A 26554-nucleotide genomic window follows, 5' to 3' on the forward strand; every position below is an offset into this window, starting at 1 on the left:
AAAATAACAGCTATCATATCATATCAAAAAATTGCCAAGATTCATTTCGAACAATAAAAAAAGAAGGCTCAAAATATTTTCTTAGTGGTGCTTGCTTGAAAATGCCATTCAGACATATTTTCCTTCTTCACAAAAGTTTCCCAGCTTCCCCGGGTAACTAAGCGTGCACTACTTAATTACGAAACAACCCCCTTTTCATCCCCGTGCTTTTTCCTCCAACTTCGTCCGAAAGGGGACAGATAATTTTCCTTCAGGATTGTTTTTGTACGAACCAAAAATGAAGTTGATTTTTCCGAATACGATTTTACTTTTGTTTTTAAAATGTATTCTGAAACATTTGTAATCATTATACTATTTTCAGATATTCTTTGTTAATTTTTATGATTGGTTCATAGACAGATTTATTATTGTGACATTTTTTAAGGAAGAAAACTCTTTAGTTGTCTGTCAATGAACTATAAATACTCGCACAACAAGTACTAGGTTATGTACCCTTAATACGAGTTTTCTTTACGTTTAAAATAATCGAAACTAAAGCGCATTCGGCTCTATGATTGGTTAGTTTTTTCGAGCCGACCCATCAGAGCTCTTGCTTCGATTACATTAAACGTAAAGCAAATTCATACTAAGCGTACTGTTCTGAACTAAGGTTCCTGATCTTACAAAGTTATTAAAATGTATGTAAAGGAAAGTTTTGATGAGAAACTGTAGATTAATACTTGTATTATTACAACAGCTACTAGCTACTAGATACAAAGGTGAAATCGTGCTGTAGACTCTAAGATTATAGCATAGCGTTGTAAATATCTTTGTGAATTGTGTTATTGCTTTTAATATGTATGCAAATTCTTAAAGGAAGATCGAGAACTTTATATATTGTTCTGAGAAAACGTGTTGACGATTTTAATGGAGCTACTGATTAGTTGCTGTGCGTGAACAGTTATTTGTAGTTAAACGTTGTCCGTTATTTTGCGGGCCAGCGAAGTTATTGTAATTAGTGATGGGAAAGGTTTAAGATGGAGTTATCGATGGAGTGGTTTAAAAAGGCTAATTTATTCGCTTATAATTTTATTGCTTGGCTATTTCCAACACCCAAATTAGGAAGGAGTGAGAGTATTAGATAATTGTATGGAGTTACTTACCTATCACTTTTATATGTTTTATTAAATCGCGTTTCATTTATTATACTATATTCGTATTCCAATATAGCATCGAAAACATTTGTTCAGCGCATGTACTACACAAGAATTTTTACATAAGAATAACTATTTCACGTACATAAAAAACACGCAACATCATAAATCACTATCTAGTTAGTAAATTATAACTAAACCAACACTATGAACAACAAACAATGTATTAATGGATTTCACCAGATTTTTACAACCTCTAACGTAGCTGGGTATAAAACGGCTTATGAAAAACTAAACATCGTAAATGCTGACTGAAATGACGCCAGTAAACGTCTTCTGCAAACCATAAACTTCTATTTATACCTACCATCCATTGTTTTCACAATGACGGCTAGCGAATCAAATTATTGGCTAGCATAGAGTAAAGGAAAATCGTCCGTATCATAACGTTGTAAAGCGTTACAATCGCGTGAAAAACACGTAGCTACGTAGAAGAGGGGATAACAATTGTCTATTGTGTTGGCTATCTCTTTTGCGCATCGGTGCGGCGACTTTGTGAGTGGAAGACGGAGGTATATTGCTGTTTCACTCTGTCACAATGATCGGTGAAAATGGGCACGCCTTTGTGGTGTAGATTTTCTTCTATTCGTCCGTTTAGTGATGTGTAGTAAAATTTTGTGCGCATGTCTGTTTTGTGATCATTTTACGGTTTTGTACTGAAAGATTTGGATCGTCATTGTGGGCGGGTAACAATGGACTTATATTTATAGCTACTTACATAAGGATTGTTTAGTTACGTAGTTATGCTTATGTAATGGGTTTGGGAATGAGTAAAGATAGAATAGACATGTACGTGATGATTAGGAGTGTCTTGTATTATAGACAAATGGAACGTATAGCATTTTTAATAAACTGAAAGGCAAAGCTTAGTATCACGTAATCAAATCTTTTAATCTAGCAATAAAAGCAAACTTTATATAGGTGTACGTTTCATATCAAATTGTCACGTACTATTTTACGATTACTCCTGTGTAGTTACGATTATTATAATGAATGTTAGAGGTAATCGTAAAACGTCTTCGTTTTCTTGTTGGTTATACATTACAATTAGATATTCAGTACCGGTTCCTGGTGAAAGACGTTTTGTGTTTTTTATGGTATAAGCCGGTAAATAGTCAGACAGATCTCATGATGGTAAGCTATCGCTGACGCCTGTGGGCACCCGAAACACTAGAGGCGTTACCATTGCGTTGCCTACCTTTTGGGGATTAAGAATTTGGAAGTGAAGTTCCTTAAATACCTACAGTCTACAAAAACAACAGTATGTTTTCTTCATTTCTAAGTTGGTAAGCAATTAGAACGATATCTCGAAATGCATTTAGCTCGAGTGATAAAAAAATGTATCAAACATACTAAAATTTTTCTCGATAACGACAAAGCAAAAACTAAGAGTAGACAAGATCGTAAAAAATGCACTCGTTTTTATGTAGTGGACAAACTACTAAATTACTTAGTGCAATAAATCGATTAAGAGCCGACTACATTTAGTAATTTTAATGTTAAACTTAAGCAAGTTTAGAGCTATTAAAATTCTACTTAAGATAAATTTTAAGTAGTGTTTCTAATTTGTGTGAAGCATGTTTAAAATAGTTAAATAGTAACTAAGTGATGTATGATGGAACAAATAGGGGTGCTGGCGTATGCCAATCATAAATCGTTTCTCGATGACTAATCGTTCTGTCAGTAAACTAATCGATAAACTGTACTTTGTACATCACTAACGTTGAGTACAGTTTCGAAATTCAAAATTAGCTGTTGAGATTCTGTTCTTTATTTAAATTCGAATGAAAAAGAAAAATCGAAACGATTTTGAAGATGGAACACTATTCTTTATTCAAATAAAATCGTTGGTGATTTTAAATATTGCAATGTAAGTTGCCAGTTACTTTTTTAATCTATTTCGTAACTTTCATAAATCGATACCACGCCATTTTTGACCCTAAGTGTTAGCTAGATAATTATAATGTATGCTAACTACTTATTACAATGCAATTTCGTGACTAGTTCCTTATTTCGGTAATCGACAACTTTTTCTTTATCGTAACAGTAAAACAGCAACGCATATAAAAATAAAACATTCCTTTAAAGTAGTCTGTTAAAAAGTCATACCGCGCTAAAGAGCGTGTCGCCACCAACATTTAATATTATCTTTTTAAAGTTTTTAATCAAAAATGTTGTCAACACATGTCTGTCCGTCACTTCTGTAGTTTTCTTTCAAAAACTAATTGGTCTGACACGGTTAACCCCTCGACATTCGAGGGACATGTATATATTTTTTTTAATTTGAAATATTTTTTAAAGAGCAACTTGTTGACTCGCTTTACCGGGTCGCATTTGACGGTTAATGGGAAATGACACCTTTTAAAAAAAACTGTTCCTGTTTTAGTTTTGATCCGACAGTTCATTCTTGAAATATTTTTATAATTTTTAGCTTTTATATTTTATTTGGACTTATGTTTTATGGTATACTTCTTTATGGTTAGGCAGACATTGGTTGTTGCGTTTATAGTATTCTTTATTAGAAATTAGAAACTTTACAAGCGAAGTAATAAGTAGGTACGTACCTAATGTAGGATGTAGGCCTTTGCTTATCATCTTAAGGAAAATGTTGCGTACACGATAGTATTTATATACCTCTTATATGGCTATGTAAATAGTCACTTATATACATAATACAGGTCCTCTTCCATTCGCCATCCCCATCACAGACAAAACAAACAAAGGTCATGCAAAGACGGCCACCCCACTAATTTATTTGTTTTTAATTTTTAAAAACAGAACGCGGAAACGGACCAATGAGACGCGTCCTCCGACTGATTGTCAATTAGCGACATCAAACGGGCTTTTTGCGAATTAAGCGGTGTCGTTTGTGTTCATTTTTTGTCCGGCAGCCGTCGCGTACTAACGTTTGATGCGTTTTTCCGTTTATACGTTTCATTTTCATATTTCCGTTTGTCTGGCCCTATGGGGAGAGCACAATATAGGGTGTCTGCGTAGGTACATACGCCGATGCTTTCCATTTATTTCGACGATATTTTAATTCGAGTGAGTGCCCCGTAGACAGATTAAAATTTTGTTTCGATGCGTTTTTTTTTGTTGCTTCTGAATTCCCGTAGCTATGTATAGAGTTTGTTTTGTTTTGTTTTGAACGTGTACTAAGCTCGTTTGTTTACTTTATTTTTTAATTTTGAAATTCTAATTAAATTACTTTTAAATGAAATGTACCTAATAGGGAAGCTAATCTATTTAAGCACTCTTTGGAGTTAATGTGAATTGTCTACTATCGAATAATCTGCCGAAAAAATACTTTTACACAGTATTGGAGCCATTTGCGCGGCTCTCGCATTTACCTACAACACGGCCAACGAAGCAGGCAATACTTTCATGACGAATACCTTTTTATTTTGGCACCATCATCCGTCAAAATGAAACACTGGCAGGCGCGCCAAACAAAACAGTCTGGTTCTAAAGACAAAACATAAAAAAGTCTATGAATCGAACGCGCCGTATCGAACGCTATTCGGAATGCACCGAGCACAGTCAACAAAGGGACGGTTTTGAAAAAAACGCGCGAATACGAACGCGGCCCGCCATTAGCCGCTCCCATTTGCACCGCTATAGACGAGCCTCTTCAATCTATATCGTCAACAATTATAGGGCTGCTGCGTAGTGTATGCAAATCACTTGTTAGTAGATAATAGAGCAGAATTCTAATAATTAATTCTAATCATTAGAACTTAAAACGGGATATTTACCATGTTTATTAGTTTTTGCGAGTTTCCGATTTTTCGGCACTGTTGCAAGTGCTATTATCACTGATGATCTGATATTATTAAGTTTATGCTGGTCTCCTTATTTGATTGTATGTCATGCTACATTTTACTAGTTATGTTATAAGACCCATTTAATAGGAAGCTCATTTCCATATGACGGACACAATTCTGAACTCCAAACTATATACAAATATTATTCGTAATAACAAATTATAATCAAACACGATCCCTACAACAACAAAAAAGCCGAATTTACAAAATAAATCTGACAGCCCTACACAGAGGGCATGTGATCGAGTGTTGTTCGAGTTTTTATCGCTGATTCATTAGCAAGAGAGTGTCTTTGTTGCTGACTGTACGCGCAGCACAATAATGCATTCAACATGAAAATTGATTCCAAATGAAAGGATACACGCCATTGTATACATTGCTAATTGAAAATGAATCCACGCTTGTAATTAGGACTACATTTCGATTTAATCTTGCTATTGTTACAGCATTTGTAAATGTTTGATATAAATATACAAATTAATGAGAACGAAATCAGGCTTCCATAATTGAACGGGAAAATAATTATGATGGCATTGTGTGAAAGGAGATTAAATTATTTGTATTTAAACCTTTAAATGAATTATCGTTTGTTTTTCAATCCATATGCAAACATGTTGATTATGAACACATAAACTCTTTAGAACACCAAACAACAACGTTATATAGACACTACAGAACATAAAAAGACAATCCCTGGTCTGAATAAAAAAGTCCTTATGAACATTCACGGGCCCGGAACAAACCTAATTTGTAAAAAGGGTAAACAAAAAGTAGAAGTCGAGGGAGGAATTACAATGAATGAGAGGTTCATCCTCACATTGGATCGTTTTAAGTCTAAAACCAGTCGTGGAGTTAGGATTTTGTAGGCAATGATGATGAATATTTAAGATATAGTATTTTGTGTGAACTGCAACGATGATTAATTTAGGGGCCAAATATTGTTTGAGTACAGAAAATTTTGCACTAATCTGAATGGATACGTTTGAAAGAAGAAATAAAAGAAAATAAATTAGAACAAAAAATTACATTAGTTACTGAAAAATAAACTCAATATTGCAAAAAATCCAAGAAAAATGCTAATATATAATTTCTCAAATTATCCTGAAAAAGGTTGAATAATTATAGAATCAAAAGGTAGGTACGAGTAAACGAGTATATATATCCCTTGTCCCTTTAACAAATTAAGCACAAAGAGCCGTACATAACGAACCGACCCATCATCACCCATACATTAAGTTTTATTATACAAAAAGACAAAACATTCCAAAGGAAAGAAATACCGCAATACCTCATAACAATTATCCATAGCATTGTGGAAAATTTATGCTATGATGTACAGTTGAATTCTTGAAACGAACACTTAAACACTAGAGACCTGTCAATTCCATAAATGTTCATGAAATGGAACAATAACGAACAGTTTACGAACCAAACGTAAAGTTCCAAAACAGGAATAAACCTCCATTCCTTAGCCCTTTTCAATTCGTGACCTAGCATGCAAAACAGATGTCTGGAGCTAGATAAAAGCCTTTGAAAACAAAGTATTACCACTCGCTCCAAAGTGGGGTGGAGAGGTCAAATACAATCGTGTACTTCTATTTTAGTATCTCTTGCTATTCTAATTAGTGAATGCTGTGATTAGTTTCGCTTTGTATCACAGTTCTTTTCAAAAATATGGCGTTTGTTGTCTGTTAAAATTGTGTAGAATAATGCTATCAGTGTATTTGTTCTCAATCATAATATATTATTGTGTCATAGTTACGGGACTACATGTATGATCCTTTTCACCAAAAATAAACTAAAAAATCGTAGGTGAACTTGTGAAAATTCCAATCAAATTATCGAAACTTTACGCTTAAAAGCCGACCAATTATAATATCATAATTGCCCACATTGCAGACGTTTGATAAATTAGTACTAGTTTCATGTATCAAAAAAGTCCTATTAAAATGGCAAGTACGGATATTTTTTATGATAAACCAAGTCCATTTAGAATCGAACTAACAAAAAGTACAGACAAAATAGCTATTGATAAAAATAAAACTTTTAAAGCGAGTTGTTCAAGTGCCGGTGTTGAAGAATTTCGAATTAAAAATCCCTTCGGCGCGGAAACACAAGACGGGAATAAGCCTCAATCTATTTATCTCCCGCGATGCTAATCCGACAAACTTCATTACAACAAGTTGGCAGCTGCAAACGAGGTCATCTATGTACTATATTTTTAATACAAAATATGAAATAAGATAGTATTGAAGGAGTGACAAAAATTGGTATCACCAATTTTTCTAGGAGATCAAACGCGTCAAAACTAATAAGTATATCGAGATCAATTTTTAATTCGTAAGCTGAAACTGACGTGATACGTCGCCGATTGTTATTAATAACAAATATTATTGGGTCAACTAAAATTGTGAATGTGTTGAAATTGAAATGTAAGTTTCTATGATATCTAGAGAAGACAGAGAAGACACTAGAATATGAAATTCCTTTTGCTTTATTTAAATCTAACAATGCATTTTTGCTGCATGACTTTACTTAGGCTAATGCATAAGTAGTTGTTGCTGAAGCATCGCGTATGGTATTTAACCTAGCCTAAGATTTGAACTCTATATTTCATTGTGCCAAAACAATTGTTCTGCTTATACAATTTCATGCTCCTTACCTTAGCGTGTTCTTGTTGCGCCAACAGTTGCTCTCTCACCATCTGCAGTTGCAGGATCATCTCGGAAAGCTGCCGTTCCTTCTCCAGCACGCTCTCGCCAGCCAGGGCTTGTAACGCTGCTGCGTCTAATACTGCTCGTCTCTCGCTGTGAACAAATAATATACCTTAAGTATTTGATGTTATAGATGACATTGCTTTGACAGGGGTTGTAAAAAACTGAATTATTGGTTATATTTTGTTTAAGAAAGATTTTTATCAGAGGTTAAAAAATTATGCCTTTAAAAGAAAATGGTTTGACTTGATATGAATTTAATGAAATTCGAAGAAATAAAACAATAGTCTGACAGTAGAAAAAATATATTCGCCGTAAAGATGGTGTACATGAATGCACGGAAAGAATAAAACAGGAAAATAATCAAGAATTGAAACAGCGGTAATATTTTACCTAACCAAAGCACATTCTACGAATTCAATAAGCACTTCTGACGAAAATGCGAAACCAGTAACACGTACAATTCTCAAATTAGAAAGAGTAACAAAAAAATTGTACTAACATCAACTGGCTTTTGATCCTTCAACGTAAAGTTTAATGCAATTTCATAAACTAACATTCCGTGTTAATATGACGGTTTTGAATACAAAATGTATAGCATTATGTAACTTTGTATCAGGCAGACGAATTCGCGTGAATAATTCATGGTTGTTTGGAAGCCGGAGCTGTGTGGTATCTAAAACAAAGATTGCATGATGGTATGTGCTTTCTTTGCTATCTTTAAAAGAAAATAGTTTAAGGAAAAATAATAGAGAAGATAACGGAGTACAAAATTTAAAAAAATAGTCCGTGTAAGGTAATGAAAATATTAGACACGTATTTTTTTGTCATATAAGATAACAATATTTAGGTAAAACGAATCAAAGTTTAGGAGTGTAGAAAAAGGTAATTCACCTTTAAATAAAAATTGCCAAAATTCAACCCTTTACTATTAACACTAAAACTTAATTTGCATCAATTCCTTCAAACTATAGCCAAGTAATTTCTTCAACTTCTACACTTTACCAATACGTTTGAAACTTTCAAGTCTCCTTTACCATTTCCATTTGAGAGTTCCTTGGAAGCACGTTACTTCGGGCATCGCAAACAAATGCATCAGAGGACTGCCCTGAATTATTAATGTAGCGGTCTGAACCTCCTCCGTCCTCTTTCAAGAGGTTATGACGTAACTCTTAGTCTTCCGCAGCGCATTATATTGGCTTACATTTTTTAACATTTTTATGCTGTTTGTGGAAAGGTTCTGTTGCTTTAGTAAGTTTCGTTTTAAAATGATGAGTGTTTTTATTATATTCCTTATTCTTTGTGTCAACCTTTTTGTTACCTAAATGAGAGAAATTATCATCAAAAAATATATTCTGTCCTATTGTTAAACCGTCTTTTATTTCATTTCTATCATCACATTTAAATTGTATGATTTAAATTTGCTTAATCACAATGAAAATGCGAAAGAGATTTGCTTCTTGAATGACTGATTCAGCAACTTTTGAGAAATGATCAGTAAGCTTATTAATTGCAAAAAGTTTTGAGAACTCGATTGTTTCTTGTCCGTCAGTATTTCTCGAGATCTTTTATTTTTCCTCGATACAAAAGGCTGGACCACTTTCTCGCAGAAAGGGCTCATTGTGCAACCAGTTCTTTGAAATAATAAATTAACGGTACCTAATTAAAGATTTCATTTTTGCTATCAACTCATTTATTATATTTTTTTTTGCGAATTGAAATTTTGTATCCGATTTTTTTATTTTTTGTTGGAGAAAATGTCTGATATCTTGATATTGAAATTGAAATTTTGCGACATCAAAATTGGTCACATTATTGTTGTTGGACCTGTAACATTGTTTTGTTAAGAGTTTCTGAATTTTTGAGTCTGTACTGCTGCACTGATTGTGACTAAACACTACTACCAATATTAGAAGATATTGACAGACCTTGTATGACTTTTCCTTCAGATAGATATCATCCATAATTAAGAAAATGTAGGCAATTAACCCAAAATACCTCATCTAGAGCCAAATAAAGGAAACACACAAAAACAAGCAAAAAGTTGTAAAAACAACATTACGTATGATTGTATCAATCACATGTTTCAATCCACGTCACTCAGTTCAAAGAAATGCGTTTTATTTTCCTGTTCAGTGGTACGCCAGACGTGATATATTGTTCCATACTTGTCACCCCATAGGATTACAACTAGCTACTTGTTAACACCATGGTTCAGATATGGGGTCCTAATTGTTCTGGAGGCGTGTGATTGGTTTATGGTGAATGATTCACGAGTTTTTCTGGTTGAAAGTATGAGACACGTTTTTAATTTTGAGTTAGTTTCATAGGTATTATTATAATAATATTATACTAAATAAAAGTTGGCCAACCATATTAGTCCGACAGTAAAAGAATTGCGAGTTGGTACTTATTTCAAAAAACATAGCTTTAAAGGTAAATAAGAAAGAGAAAATCGATAAGTAATTAATTTTATTTACATTAATTTTATAAACTGACCCCTTGCACTTGTAAAAACTGGTAGTTCAGTTAAAACAAAAAAAAAATACAATACACTTAGCAGTAACTACATTAGGGAGGGGACCCGTAACTAAACTAGGGTGAACTAATAGACCAATTCACTACCACTCGATGTTTCGTTTCGATAGAATCGATTCGATTATTCCGATTCGTGGCGCACTGCCTGCGTTAATTCACTGTTTATCGATGTTTGTTTTTCGTTACTGTAGTGTTTTTTTTTTGTAGCTTTTTATGCAAGCGATATTTTTTTATCAGTACTGATTTTAGTTCAGTCTTTTTTTTTGAGAGATAAATCGTACGAATTCATTTTTTAAATGGACAGTTTGGGATGTTTATTTTGTTCATATTTTGTGTGTTCGGCAATTTTGGAATTAAGTTTTAATGCCGTAATGACGAAAAAATTAATGTTTTTGACTGTTTAATGATATTAGTTTTTTTTAAGGGGGTATATCATCCAATGACTTCTCTCGCCTTGAGCGAGATGAGAGGGAATGTCAGACTCTTACTGACTAAAAACCACCCTGTTCCGGTAGTCCGCAGCTCTACTCCTGCGTGGGTCTTTTGGCCGGAGCCTCGGTAAACCCGCTAGGTACTTAGTTCACAGCTCCGGATCAGGCATCATACCTACTGGATTCAACTGTGGTAGTCTGATGGTTCTTTGAGGCGAGCGTACGCACGCACTGGTCAGTCCGCAGACCCGCACAAATGATATCATACTTAGGATCATAATATGACATGTACTACGTAAGTACCTACATAATTTCCCTAACCTAGGACGATACACAAGTTGCAGGCGTAATAGCTTTGTTTGTTTCAAAACAAAAGGTAAAGAGGTGTCTTGAAAATCTCAAGGGTTGCGTCGGGAACAGGGGTGACGTCATTAAAATGGATGCCAAGGGACTCAAGCTATGAATTTTGACATTATACAGCGGGATCTATTCACGTATGAGAAGATTGTTTCGGATTTGCGTTTTTGTTTTATTTTTTTTGTGTGATAGGTGTTTGTTACATTTGTATTATTGGTGTTATCAGATGATTTATAAGCTGGCAAGTATATCATAATATCTATGTATTATTACTGTTTCGTTATCAGCCTTACTATTTTTTTACTATTACCTTTTTGTAATTCCTTCTACATAATTATGTTAATGTCACTAATGTCTAACATCTTTGATTGACGAGAGCAATAGGTTGAAGTTAAACTCTCCACTATAGCTATATACATAAACCTTCTTTATAATAATAATACAAATTAACAAACAAGAAGTTATTACTACCCACGATACTTTCCATTTATTTCATGAATATTTCAAAAAAACTCATTTAAATAGGAGACAACGAGTCGATCACTCCTGACCTTTAACAACTTCGCCAATTACAGGTAAAGGAAATCAGAGCACTCTGTATAATCGAAGTCGGACTTTTTAAAGAAAGTCGTTAAAAAAGTCGATCCGATATTACGGCTTGTCACTCCCACCTGTCGATGGCGTGATTGTAAAAATACTCGCCCTGTATAAGAAGAATAATGGCGTAAGTGACAGTTATTTTTTTTTTTTTACTTTTTGTTGGATGTTTGTTGTATTCGATACATGGTAAGTAGTGTTTAATTTAAATCGATTATAATGAATTAATATGTGTTAATTAGTAGTTTTTTTCTGGTTTTCAATATAACTAAAAGTATTCAGATTTGAAATGGACTTGAATCATGTTGACCTGAAGCAAACGTGTTCCTATTTTAAGTTCATTTGTGAAAAATTATAAATAACACGTATATTAAGGATAATTTCTTTTCATAAATACCTAGTATTAACGAAATGCTTGTAGTTAAAAAAAACATGACGTACATGAAAAAAATCTAAATTACAATACAAACAGCACTTACGTCATTTCATCGCGAAACAAAAAAAAAACAACATTTTAAAAAGTTCAATTCTTTTGAAAAAATTCTTTGATAACATCCCTACCTATTCGGATTTCGATCAGAATTCTCAGCATCAAAGCGTTGAGAGAGAAGGAAGAAAATGAGATAATAATTACTTTCCGTATTATTTGCTGACGTTTCCTTTGAGGGGCATTACCTATGGACTTAAAACCGTATCTGTGCGATAATTGCACATTAATTAGCTATCGATTTCACGGTATTTTTTGTAATTTTAGACGACATTTTTTTTCGATCGTGGTCGTGCTAATTATTTTGAGATCACCCTGCTTTTTTTTTCTTTTTTTTGTGGTGTAGCAGTTTGTGTTAGAAGTAATAATTATTGAGGATTTATTTTTTAATGTTTTGGTCTTTGATATAGATACATTTAGCATCTAATATGTGTATTCAGTAGTATTATTTAAGGTGAAAAACTATTCTTATGAGTATACTACATTTGTTGTAATTTCTGTTGAAATATTATGTGATGATATGAAGCTTGGAACCGAACTACCAAATAATATAACACTATAACACCTACAGTACCAAAAAAATCCAACTCATATTTAATTTACGCAATATTCCAGACTATTCTCATCGTAGTTTCATAGGCGACATTAAAGAAACGTTTGTTTTGCTGCCGTCTGTGAACACGGGGCATAAAGTATGCAGGGCTGGGGTAGACGAGGCCTACAGTTTGTGGGCAACAATAAAAAATCCCTTAACGCGAGACAACGCCGGTTGTAGGGTTATCCGTCTTGTTTGCGGCTCGTGACAGACACGGTAGCGGAGTGTGGATGCGACATTTTATTTGCAAAGATTTTTAGCGATAATTTTTTTCGAGTTCTGTTTTTTGTAGTAGAGTCTTAACTGGTATAGCTTTTGTAACCTTCAAATATTGTATTATGTTTTATAATAAACTCTTAACTAAACAGAAAAGAATCTCTTTCAAACGATGGATATGGGACTAATGGCCACAAACTGGCAGAAAAATCCTTTCTACTATCTTGTTCGCATGTTTTCAAGCGTCAATTTCTTCTTATTCGGAAGATAAAAATACTTCAGAAAACTACCGCATCCATGCTAACCTTTTCCCCAACAATACACTCATTACGAATTTACAACTTGCTACCGACATACTCAGTCATGTACCCGCTACCTTTTTATTGAGTTCGTCATTGCTCGGGACTAGTCGGGAACACTCGGGTCCTCTCGGCTCAGTACAACATTGACAAGGGGACAGATAGCATTTTAAATCGGGTTAAGGTCAACAAAAACCGGTCCCAAACGCTGTGCACTTTAGTTAGTGAAAAAGAAATTGAAAAAATCGAGCACTTTTATACCTTGTTTAGATGTCAAAGTTGGAATTTGATAGGGATCTTGGGTATGCATGGTGTTGGCCGTTTGATAGTAGTAGCCAGAGCCACATCTCCTAAAGGCTGGCTTTGATAAAATTTATGGGAAACGAACTTCGTTTAATACTTTTCGAAAACGTTCATCAACTTTTTGGGTAGTACTATTGTTCGGTTGTTTTATTTGTTCTACTGTTTTTTTTTTTTTTTTAAATCTGAAATTAAAAATTCCTAACTGTAAGATTGTCGGACTCTAAAATCAAATCCGATAACACGGAACTCAATTAATTATTTTGAAATAAATATAAAACTGAGGATATTATGATGATGATGAGAATTACAACATCTTAATATCTGCCAGTGGATTAAGCAATAGGGACGCAATAAAAGAAGCAAATTAATGTGTTTTCTCTTTACCAAAACATGAAGACACTAAATAATGTATCGTATTTATCAATCCCTGTACTAAATCAGAAGAAATGTTGACATGTGATTAAACACGAGATCAAAATTCCTAATAATATAAATCAAAGCATTTGCTTTGCAAATAAAAGACCCAATTACGTGTCGAATTGAAATAGCAATCATGGAAATTGTGTCTCGATTGTAATAATAAATTGAAATAAATTTCTGTTCTCTTTGATATTTTCTGTAAAACCGGAATACATACCGTTTAGTTTATTGATCCTAGGATTATGGTAGTTAGATAATAATTACAGGTATTTTAAAATGATAAAGTTTTTATTTATGGGCTTCTAAGTGATCATTGCGATATACGATGTGGTTGTTAATGCATTTGATATTTCTATCTGCTATATTAGCTTCTTTTTCTTTGACTAATGCATTCCAGTTTCGCGAAGTACGATTATTAATAGTTTCGCAACTATTTTATTCATGTATCTCATGTGAATAGAGGTACAAGTTTATTAAAATCTCAATCTGAGTACGATAGGTATATATCTCTCAGTCTAAAAATAGTAATGGTCACCGTATTTCTATGATGCGGACAAATGTTGTAAAATGTGATTAAAACAAACAGTAGATCTATAATTAGCTTTTATCAAGTACTTCAAGATGTGATAATCAATAGTCGTTAACTTAACCAGTTACAACTCTAAAGAAAACATGTTTAACAACTATCCACATTAAACGTCTGTTTCCCACCACTTACTGCTTTTCATACATTCCTATTTGATCCAGACCTTTCCTGTACAGACCATAGCTTTCACCAATTTACTATAATAACTTCCAACAAAAAACGACCAGCTATTTTTCTATCTTTCATAAAAAAAAACAGTTTTATTTATACGAAATAGTTTCACCGAAATCACTGCATAAACCACTGCTCAATAAATAAAATGGACCGAACCTGTCCGATTCAGCGTCAATAAAAAACACATCCCAAATGTAAACGAGAACGATGCATGAATTCTTCATTTCAAATTGTATGGCCATGTTAGGGCATTATCATTTTTAGTGCTTGCCACACTGGTATATTCAGATGGAATTTTTGATGCACTGGCGACACAGCCGCGTTGCGATTGGCCGCCCTGAATATTGTATGAACCAATCACCGCGTTGCGCTTAACGTTGCATTCCAATTTGAAATCGTGAAGGCGGGAAACAGCGACAAAGTTGTGTGTTTTGCAATGGCGTGCAATAGGCATAATTTGTTGTTACACAATCAAATTGGTTTTCCGAACAGGTATGTAGTGGCATAGCGCTGAACATAATTGGAAGGCCGATTGGACGCGGTGAGAGAATTTCCTGCGTTTTATTAGTATTGTGAGTACACGGGTTAGTATCATAGTTTTATAGTAAATTAAAATTAAGTGGTAGTAATTATCAATTGCAAAACTCGTATTAGTATTTTCTATGTAAGGTAAATTAGCAGAAATCTATTTACTAACAACTATTTTTACAATGAAGAAATCTTTATTAGTATCTACCTAACGTAAAAACAGATAGACTGTTATGTCAATTCTCGCATTCGATAAAAAAATTCACGGTAAAAATCCCAATTTTTTCCACTAATATTGTTATTGTTATAATTAATAATATCGCTAGAACAGTGCACTAATTGTTGTGTTATTTATTAGCGGGCCAGCGAACGAGATAACCTCTGCCACAACCGAAATTATTGTTCCTATATTTTGTTAATCGCTATCTGTTATAATGTTATTGTCTCCATTCGTAATTGGGGCGTGGACTCGGTGCAAAGTTATAAAAAAATGCAGTCGTTTTAGTCTGAAGATTATTGTATATCTGGAAGATTATAGTTCAATGGTCATTCGCTGATAAGCTCTGATGATGGTATGATTAAGAGGAGGCGCCATCGCGGAAGAGTCGGAGCCGTCGGCATTTTTTTAATCTTCCATATATTAAGTTTTTTTCAATACCCGGTTTTTAGCAGTTGTGACTTGTTTGACATTTTTAGTGCTTCTGTTTAGTAGGCATTTAAGCACGTGAATTAATTAAAACAAATCATGAATTAAAATGATCTTTATAACAGACAAGGTAAGGTACGATTTTGCGATGTAAAAATGTCCACGCTAGAACACAGAAAACGCACTTTAGAACGATAACACGGTTATGATGAAATCTTTAATTGTTATGTTTTTGTCATTTTGGGACACAAAACATTCAATGACACAGTGAACTGTCTATCAAAACATGTGAACAATAAGTAAGTAATATAGTAATATTCCAAAATAGTAGATAGGTGTTTATGATATGAAGGTGATGTACAGGTTAAAAGCTAATGAAAATGTTAATGGGAAAGAGACAGTATAAGAAGACAGTAACTGCTTCAAATATGACAATGTGATAGAAGTCAAAAATATTCGAAAACTAGTATTAGACTGCACTGATACCGAAGCGAGGACTTGATTATATTTTGAACAGACCTGGATAGATTATAATAATATGAAAACGAAAACAAACACTGATTAAGAAGCCACAAGCATAGCGCATGCTAAAACAAAAATAGACGTGACATTCCAAACAAATTGTGACATAAAACATTACGATTACCAACATTCCAACAATGAATACAATTTCAATTTGCACAATTGTTGTGTTCATATAACAAACGAACAATTCACTGAACAACGTTAGTTCTATGTTCGTGTGTGTGGGGCAAATCTTTGCAGAAGGCGACTTTGTGAATACTATAAAGAGTTATTGTGGTACACAAAGGGGTATTGTACTAGCCTTGTCGATTGTCTATACACTCGTGACAGAGACATGTTAGGTGTAGTTTACCTTGAAATCTGTTTTGTTCAAGTGTTTATTATTTTGAGTGATGGCTTGTTGTGACATTCAGGAGTGTTTAGTGAAAATGTTTGGCTGATAATAAAAAAGCACCCTTCAACATTATCAACTTCTTGAATAGTCACCATTATCATCTGAGGCTAGATCTCTTTAATTTAATCATTTCATTTTTAGGTTTAAGGGCTAGCAAAATCTGTAACCTTTTCATTTTCTATCATATAATGGGGCTATCGTACTTCTATTCGTCTGTCCCTAATTAAAAAACATCACATAAAAAATCTTCTTGAACATCAAACTTAAAGTCCGTTTCTAGTAAAATATCATCAAACTGTCCATTTACAAAGTAATTAGCATCTACAACCTCACTCCAAATTAAGATACTTTTAATTACCATAAAAAAATCTTCACCACCGAAATAAAATTAAAAGGCTATAAAGCATATAAATTATTTTGTCATTCCCATCATTATTCGTGTGTTGGAACATTTCTCATGGAGTTAAACAAAAACGGTTGGAACGCCCCGAGCCTCCATCACCGCGTTCATAAATAAGTTATTCGTATTAACTAATGTTGTTACAAATGTTACGTCTTCTTTAATCTGTAACATTATATTGTGCTTTCTGGATATATATCACTGTACAAATTATGACTAGGTCTATTGTTAACGTTTTGTCGGGCGATGCGGTTCAAGTGTTAAGATTTGAGCAGGTTTCTGGATGAAAATTAGTTTAAGATGTTCAAAGAATAAAAATATAATAGTTGACAAGAATAATCTTATTCTACTGGCTCTTAATATCACTGAGATCTTTTTGTGATTACGTTTGAAAGTAATTTTAATTTCAGAAGAATTTTAATCAACTTTTTTCTTTCATATGAACTTTATGGTTTCCATTATTAGCTACTAAATTAAATTATCTAGTGATTCCAATTTAATATTTCTCAAGCCTAAGTTTCTTTCAGTACACTCTTGAGTACATATTATATTTAGTTAATTAAATTTATAACTCGCTACAATCTTATGTCTGACTCCACAATAAAACTCAAAGCCAGCATAACGGAGATGGATTGTGGTACATTACGGGCTCACGTCTTAATCTCGTCGGCGGCTATTACAGCGCGTTTAATTAGCGCAGACAATAGTCTGGTCTTGTCTTAATAATACGCCAAAAGTTCTTTCATTGTCTCTGCATTGACTTATTTATGATGCTAGGATTACAATTGTTTAGCATGTTTCATAATTGTCGGTGAAATAATAATAAATAATTGTTCTAGCAGTGATTAATGGTGATTGGCTGCGTTCTTGTGGCCTGGCTGATGTGATTCTTATATGAAAGTTTCTTCATCAACTAGAGTAGCATTTGCATCTGTTTTGGCTATTAGATTGATATTGTGGATGGTTACATCAGATTTATTTTCTTCTGTGATTATGAAAACGTTTATAGTATTGTTATTAGTAGTTTCAACGTAGATTATTTCTAAATCAATAATGGATTTGTTTGTTAATTGAAAATCTGTATTGGTATATCTACGTCGTCGTGCTTAACAATGTAACTTATAACCACCAGACAGACAAACAAAATGTTTTTCATTTCACCATCACTGAACCAAGGAAAATATTTCATTCAACTAATCGTATTTTCTCTCACTTTATCTTATTATTATAAATGTTTACATCTTCGACAATGTTTCTCCTGGCAACTCATAACATATCCGCGACTACAATCACAGTTATCAACAAAAGCTATTAATTACTGATAACGTTACTGATAATGTTGGCACGTAAATATTGACATAGATCACGCCTGACACTGCCTTAACCCTTGTTATAATTATCTTCTATTATTGAACATAATCTATATGTAACTATTTTAAATCTGTTAGCATATCTAGCGTCATCTGTAAAGTCATTAATGTTTATTTCTTTAACTACAATTGCACGTATGCCATTTTGTACTTTATTGAGTATTTTTAACGCTTCATTCTTAGTTTTTATTGCAACGTTTACGTTTTCGTTTTGTCATGTCACATAATGATTTGATGTTTACGAAAACATGAACACAAAAATAATATTTACTTGCAACAGTGATTGTTCTTCAGATTAATGTAACAAGGTAGTAAATTGATTGTTCTAATCCAAAGGATATATCCCAATTTAATTTTGAACAAACATCTAATATTTCTTTCATACATTGTTGCTAAAGACCTAAGGGTACCTACATATCGACTACCGATATACATTTAATTGCTTTAAAGAAAAAAGACAAGTACAAATCTAGTCTATATCCGATTTCACCAGAGAAGTTACTTAGAACCCTATTAGTTCTGCAATCACATCCTATAATAGGTCTATTTATAATGGTAATGCTGTCTCTGAACAGTTGATTAATCTGTGGACTTCGGTACTACAAGGTAGGATTCCGAGCTGGTTTATCATAGAACTAATTGCATAGAGTAATAATAGCGAACAGAGAGATCAATAAAAAAACTAGTTTCCGATCGTTATACGGACGTTTTATCTCAATTATACTTCGGCATATAAAGCTAGAGCTAGCTAAGATAGTACCATCATATTTTAGCCGACGAGTAGTCTAGTCTATGCCGATAAATGGGAAGTAAATATGGCGGCCGATATGGCGCAGTTTTCTGCAACATTTATAATTTAGATGTCAATATTGAATTTGATAAAAACATTATTAATATTAATGATGACAGAGAAACTAATAATTTATTTGATATAGTTATTTAAGCCATTTAATTAAACGAATATGGCTTTATAATGGAAAACTGTGTGGGCTTCGGTGAGGCTTTTGTAAAGTTTCTTTTATGAACAGAATATTTTAACAATAATGTTCTATTTTAATATATAATTTATGAATAGTTTTACTACAAAAGTATTTAAGCAAAATGGTTATGGCAAGGACCGAAAAGTCTTTTGATTTATAGAGGTATATATGGAAGCATCGATAAAAATAAAATTTATGTAGTCAAGAGCCAAAATTATAATAAGTTATTGTACAAAAATCATATCTTTATTATTTTCTGTTTTTTTTAAATCTGTATAACCTCACACTTCACACAAACAACAGAAAATAGAGTCATTGTTACCAGTTAAAAACAAGTAAAATAACCCGTCAATTTATTACAACAAGTCTATTCATTTCTAAGACAATACAAAATTCTAAATGCAAACAATACCTACTAAAAATAAAGTAAAACAAAATGCTTGGCGAGCATTTACCGCAAACGAGCGTAATTAGTCTGGTGATAATCTCACGCTTAGCAGTCTTAACGCATTAGCATCGCACCGACAATAAACGGCACAATTGCCGGTTAACACATTCGGTGAGCTCTAAATGTTAACTTCTAAGGAAATATACCACAAATTGCCGCGGTGCTGCCACTTGGAATTAACAAGCCATACGATAACATCACTATCATTAAAATCATCTGTTGAATCTGCTTCTATATCTTTAAATAAGTCTTCAGCTTTATTAGAATTTATTTCATTATTAACTACTTTTTTCTCAACTTTATTTTCTTCATCAAGCTTTGAATTGATTATGTTATCAATGATTTTATCATTAACGTTCACACCATCATCAACTAATACTAAATTAACATTAATTATCTGCTTATCTTCACCCAATACTATTTTATTTAAGTCTCGATCTTCTTTTAAAACGTGAATATTAGAAATTCAAGCGTATTGGTTTAATTACTACTTATGCTATTCTCCATTAAAGTTATAGGCTGTAAATAATTCAACGTCCACTTAAACTAACGTAAAATTATAATAGTATTAGCTATGAAACTGGTGAGCAAGTGTGCTGTAGTTTTATAAATAACATGTTTTAGATGACCTTTTTATGGTGGTTGTTGAACTGTCCCGTTGGTGATTAAAAGGTTAACTGTTGTTTACAAGGAAATTAGTTTTTGAAGCTTAATCAATGCTATAATTCAAATATAAGCAGCTTAATTACTTTTTGTTGTAATTTTGTTATACTACTAGTAAGATGCTATTTTTTTCAATTTATGACCGTCGCCACTCATGAATATAAGTCTCTAGCAGGGTTTGAAACTAGTCATGTTCTTCGTCAAATAGTTGCTTGAGTAAGCCGAAATACATAATAATTAATTTGCTATAAATTTATTCATGTATATCTTGCTCCTAGTTAGCGTTAAGTTCATCTGTCCAATTGTTTTGTACTTCAACTACCGTGATACACTTTTATAAAATTCTCGAACTTATTCCAAGTAGAACTCAAAACGAAAATCTTAAGTGCACCCGCTGAGAGCAACATACTAGCCTTTACGATTTCCGTCACCCGAACTCAGTAGATATTTATTTTAATGTCGGAATATCTATAAAAGCCTAGTAAAACATGCGTTTAACGCTTTTATAGTAAACTTGCGGTGGTCCTAACATTGTTTTTAATGTGCAGTAATATGGCTAATTAAATTCTGGTAAACTACAAACTTGAAATGTTCTAAGTGTCTCCGTTTTATTTTCGTCGGCGTGCGACAGAGCTTGTTCTTGTAATTAAACGAGTATTATGTTGCGTCATTAGTTTTTCAAAGAAATAAATGGATGAGGGAGGAAGCCTTGCATTAGTTTAGTTTTTTTTATAGTTATGAAACCAAGTATAAAAGAAGGCGTTTAGAAATATATTTATAGGTCGTCTGGTCTTTTTCTTTTTTACAAATTTGTTCGTATATTTCGGACAATAAACCAAATGTTACGCAATGGAAAGTATTCTCATCACCGGACCTAGGAAACGAATCCTAAATTTACATAAACACTTTATCACTAATGCGATTAGTAATAAATTATATCGTAATAATGATTTCCGCATATCTTTGTAAACACACTGAAACAAAACATTTGATAAATGGCTAATGTAGGAAACTGCCAATAAAGGGAAGGTGACCAGATCAATTAGACGATAATAATGTAATGTCTGCCTCGTTAATGAGGTGTGAGTGGACATTGAACAATGATACGCAGAGGGCATTCAATTGTTACGTATAAGTCTATAAAATGTAACAAATAGCCAATGATGCGACTAATTTGTTATTGTCTAATGACGATCTCGAAGCGACAGATAAATTGAAATGGTTCGCAAGTCTATATCGTTTGTTGATTTAGATGTTAGGTTTTGTAAACAGTTTGTTCATTAAGTTACAAGTAGGAAGAAATTGATTGACGAAACATTCGAAAATAAACCAAATAAGAATTTTTCTGGAAACAGCTAAACATGTTTATGAAAAACCTAATCAAACTAAATTGTGGACTAAAGGACTTTGAACTCAGCTCCGCCTTGTATCTCAGGGAAGAGTAGGTATTTATCCGCGATAGATAAAGGTCTGTATTGTTCAATTTCTCTCGTTTGCGTCATGCGCAGTTGTATAAGTACCCATTACATAGCGAAGGACAAACAAGTGCATCGAGGACAGTCATTCGTCTACATAGTACTTGAAGAACATAATTGTTTCACTTACTTGTTCTTGTTCACAGGTGTCGTCGATGGAGTGGGCCTCTTCTCCTCTTTAATCGTACTATTGTTCATCTTCGACGTTAGCCTCTTCAAGACGTCATCCATAGAACGCTTGTGAGGTGCAGTCAGCGATAAAGCGCTGTTGTGGTTCAACAAGGAATTGTTATTGTTGCACAGTCCCAAAACTTTCGCCTCGGCTCCAGGACTACTGCATTCTGATGATCCACGCCTTCGAACCTGCAGGTCGTTCACTTGATGGAGACTTAAGAACGATGATGGGACTAGAAGGTTATTTGTCATGTCTATTGTTTGCTCGAATCGTTGCTTCTTTGACGGTCGTTCGTCTTCGTAATTCGTATCCTCCTCGCTAATAGAACTCCTTGTCGAGGAACTGGGCGAGAACTTATAGTAACTCAGTTGCTCGTTGTCGTCCGACTCCTGATGATCAGGAAAGTCCTGGTTGGCTGGGCCGGCTTCAGGCTTCTCTGTGTTGGCGGCACCTTCTTGCAATTTCGACGGTGGTGACTTTCTTTTAGATGACATGTTTCTGTGGAAGAAAGTTACAATTAATGGTTGAATTACATTGAAAGGCAATCAAATGGACTAACGGGAAATATCTGACATTTATCAAGTACACAAGACATTCTAAGTGCTGTCAAGACCTGAGTACGGACTGGTTAATAGCTAGCAAGTGACATCGAAACTAGAGATGTCCTAATTACTCAGTTCAGTCTATTCGTTAACATTACTTGTACTTGTACAAATAGTTGTTAAATGCAAAATACAAACAGCGTTTACAAACAGTATCACTGTTTGATCGAGATCTCGGGTCAGACGTCAAGCGTAGTATTTGTCACCGAAACTCCCCCGACTAGTTACGAAACTCGCTTCGTTAAAGCACCTAATTGGGCTCTACTAATTGTACTAATTGCAGTAACTGCCTCCTTTGGACTTAAGGTGTCCGCCGGTCCATGTAACGCCGACCACTCGAGATGGATCCCTAAATACAGTTCATTTTCGTCGGAAACTCCTATTTTGTTAAGAAATTAGAAGGGCAGGGAGGTTCATGTCATGTTTGTTGAATGTTGTGTATGTGTGGGTGGTAGGTTATGCAGGATTGGCCGATATCTTGTGTGGTACTCTAGATCTGCGCGTGTGTTCGATTATAGAGTAGCATGTGTGCTTTGATGCTGATTTCAGTTAGAAACGTCTTCATTGATTGTGTTAACAAACAATCCTGTGTCTGGCGTCTCCGCTTTGATGTTTGTCTATGTATCTGTTGTAAGTATTGATGTGATTATTTTGAAACGTTTACGCGGTGTCATCCTTTTGCAGGAATGTTGTATCCTTTGAACTTGTGACAAATGAGGTAAACAGATTTAGAGGAATCTATTAGGCATATGTTTGCAGTGTTTTGGCATCGTCGCAGTCTCTTTGTTAGTATGTTGTTTCGTATCTTCAATGTTGTTGGGTATTTCAATAGCTTTAATTAATTTGTCTAGTAAAATCTAACCTACGACTTAATGCCACGACCTAAGGTCTTTAATACTAAATCCATTAACAATTTATTTACACACTGTAACATTGTTTATGTTGATAAGTTTACCCAAAGTCTGCGAAGTTGGTAAAGGTCTGACAACTAAATGAAAAATAAACATTAAAATTTGGAACTTTAAGTATTCTGAGGGCTTATTAAGTTGAAGTAATGAATGTAGTTGATTGATTAGATTTTGTGTTTTAATTTATTATTGTTATTTTATTAGTTTTGTTTGATTAGTGGGGATTGTGAAGTACTTACGAAAAAGATAAGTATACTTATTATACATTATTACGTAAAGACCATCTAGGAATAATAGCATTTTGATCAAAAATTTGAACTATTTTAAAATGGGATGTGTTTTTAGACAGGTTCCTAATATGCCTTAAACTTTTTCCTAAGTCTGAAAAATACTACCTTTGCTAAAAACCGCATCAAAATCGGTTCAGTGAAACGCGAGATAATCGCGCATAAACATCGTACATACATATTTTTATACAGGCCACGAACGGGGAACAACTTTTTGAAGTCAGTTAAAAAACAGTTCTTTTAGCGCGAAATTTAAAAAAAATACGGACGTTTCAGTCAAAATGCTACCATCATAAGTCTTATCGATTGTAACAGTCTGCAATAGGTGTCAAATCGATGAAAGGCCTATTCACGTTAAAAGGCCTGTTAGCACACTGCAGTAATAAATCGAGTTAGTGCCCTTGAGACAAAAGGGGGGGAACCGGGAGCTAGGAAAATAAATGGAAGAGCCAATATAATAGGTCTGAATAGATTGTTTTTAAAGTTATCTATGTATTATGTATGTAATATAACAGTAAGTATCGTTTAAGAATATTAAACTTAATTGTCTCAAGTTGAAGTCAAAAATGCATTGATTGTTATTACTCGATATATGGTTTTTGTATATCCTTAGGTGTCTGATAAAAATGGTCACTAATTACATTTTTTGTTATTAAACTGTTTTTATTTCTTTCTTCCTACAAAATAGTTACGACATTACTCCTATTGTTGATTTTAATATATCCAATATATTATAGTCTTATTCAATAAGAACTAGCCAAATTAATCATTTAAAGGAGAATTGTTGACAACCCCATTTTCTTGGCTCCAGGGCAATAATTGAATTTATTGGCCCGCGCTCCGACAACGCTGTTGTGATAAAATGCAAAAACTTGAAAATTTTAAAATCTCTTTTAGCGTTATTTTTATTTAAATTAAGTCCTATTATCCTTGGTACTAGGTATTGTAATAGGTATTTGTTTCGCTTTCATGCAAAAAACTACAGAACAGTTCTGAATGATATTTCGCAAAAAATACCTATAGATTCTAATCTAAAGTAGGTATATGGTAAAGAGGGCAAAATTGCTGGTAACAGCTGTATTTTCCATATTTTCTTTCATAGCCATGCTTATGTGCGGTAATGATGAAGAAACTCAATCAGTCTACCTATTGTAAATGAACTCATTCTTGACAATCAATTTGTAGAATCTATACTATAATATTATAAAGCTGAAGAGTTTGTTTGTTTGTTTGTTTGTTTGTTTGTTTGAACGCGCTAATCTCCGGAACTACTGGTCCGATTTGAATAATTTTTTTGTGTTGAATAGTGCATTTATCGAGGAAGGCTATAGGCTATAAAACATCACGCTATGACCAATAGGAGCCAAGCAGAGCGGGTGAAACCGCGCGGAAGTAGCTAGTCTAATATACGACTATGAATTTCACAGTAATATTCCCATTCCTTGCAAACTTACGTTACAATCACAAAACATTGAAATACCACACCTATTCCCATAGCAACAAAGTCCATTCGAAATGATTCCATAAATATGTCAATTGTAACTACTAATTTCCTTTTCATTACTGTCACAATGACGTCACGCGGTGGCGCGAACAATATGACGTTTTGGCGGCAATTTTGACAGGTCACTATTACGTTCGGAAATGTTTATTTCTCTTCAGTACGTTTCTCGTTTATAATATAATAATGTTTGTCATATTTTTTTATGTGATTGACAGTCAGTAATATCTGTATTATAGGTAACAGGAAATATGCGTCAAAATTAAATGCACATAACTTTTTAAATTATGTCAAAGCATTATAGAATTGATCGCGTCTTAATGTAATGTTGACTGAAATATATTTCTCGACGAAATCACTGTTTTTTTATTCATTTTATTTTTTAAGACAGTAAGATTATATATAATAGATCTTTATTTTTTTTTTCTTTAGTGTTTAATAGAACAATCAGAAACAATATAGCCAAGCTTCAATGCATGGTGCAACTCAATTTCAATTTGCTATAGGGCGACACAATACAGTCAGAGAATTGCCGACAAATTGTTTTTGTAAGCGCCACCCCTGGTTAAATGGTTTGCTACTGGTGATAAAAGGGTTAGCTTTTGTTTTTTTTTTTTGCAAACAAGTGAATTTATTAACAGGTTCATTTTAAAACAAAAATTGACTAGGTACCGTACTCAGAGACTTTTACTGATTACTTAAATATTTCCTTGGTAATGATTTTGTTCCGAAAACAATTGCTAAGGACTGGGTTAAGTAACCATTAAATGACTCTGAGTATGGCAGTAAGAATCATAATCGTATAAAAACTTAATATACCTATATAGTGATTGAGTATATGAGACATCCTTTAAATTTAATTAGGTCAAATGCATCATTCAATTAAATTATGAAAATATAATATTATGATTTATTCTA

The 26554-nt window shown here is 33.5% G+C and overlaps 1 protein-coding gene across 2 annotated transcripts in view; it reads right to left on the bottom strand.

The window, feature by feature from the left end:
* The window catches only part of LOC118270970 (transcription factor SOX-6), a 265254-nt gene that overhangs the window by 40344 nt on the left and 198356 nt on the right, over nucleotides 1–26554 (bottom strand). For both annotated transcript variants that reach the window (XM_035586824.2, XM_035586823.2), the window contains 2 exons: nucleotides 22294–22836; nucleotides 7680–7824 (listed from right to left, as the gene is read on the bottom strand). In XM_035586824.2, the coding sequence (XP_035442717.1) occupies nucleotides 7680–7824; nucleotides 22294–22832 (684 nt within the window). In that variant the 5' untranslated portion in view covers nucleotides 22833–22836. The remainder of the gene's footprint in view (nucleotides 1–7679; nucleotides 7825–22293; nucleotides 22837–26554) is intronic.

The sequence above is a fragment of the Spodoptera frugiperda genome, chromosome 9, assembly GCF_023101765.2.
Source record: "Spodoptera frugiperda isolate SF20-4 chromosome 9, AGI-APGP_CSIRO_Sfru_2.0, whole genome shotgun sequence".
Taxonomy (NCBI): domain Eukaryota; kingdom Metazoa; phylum Arthropoda; class Insecta; order Lepidoptera; family Noctuidae; genus Spodoptera; species Spodoptera frugiperda.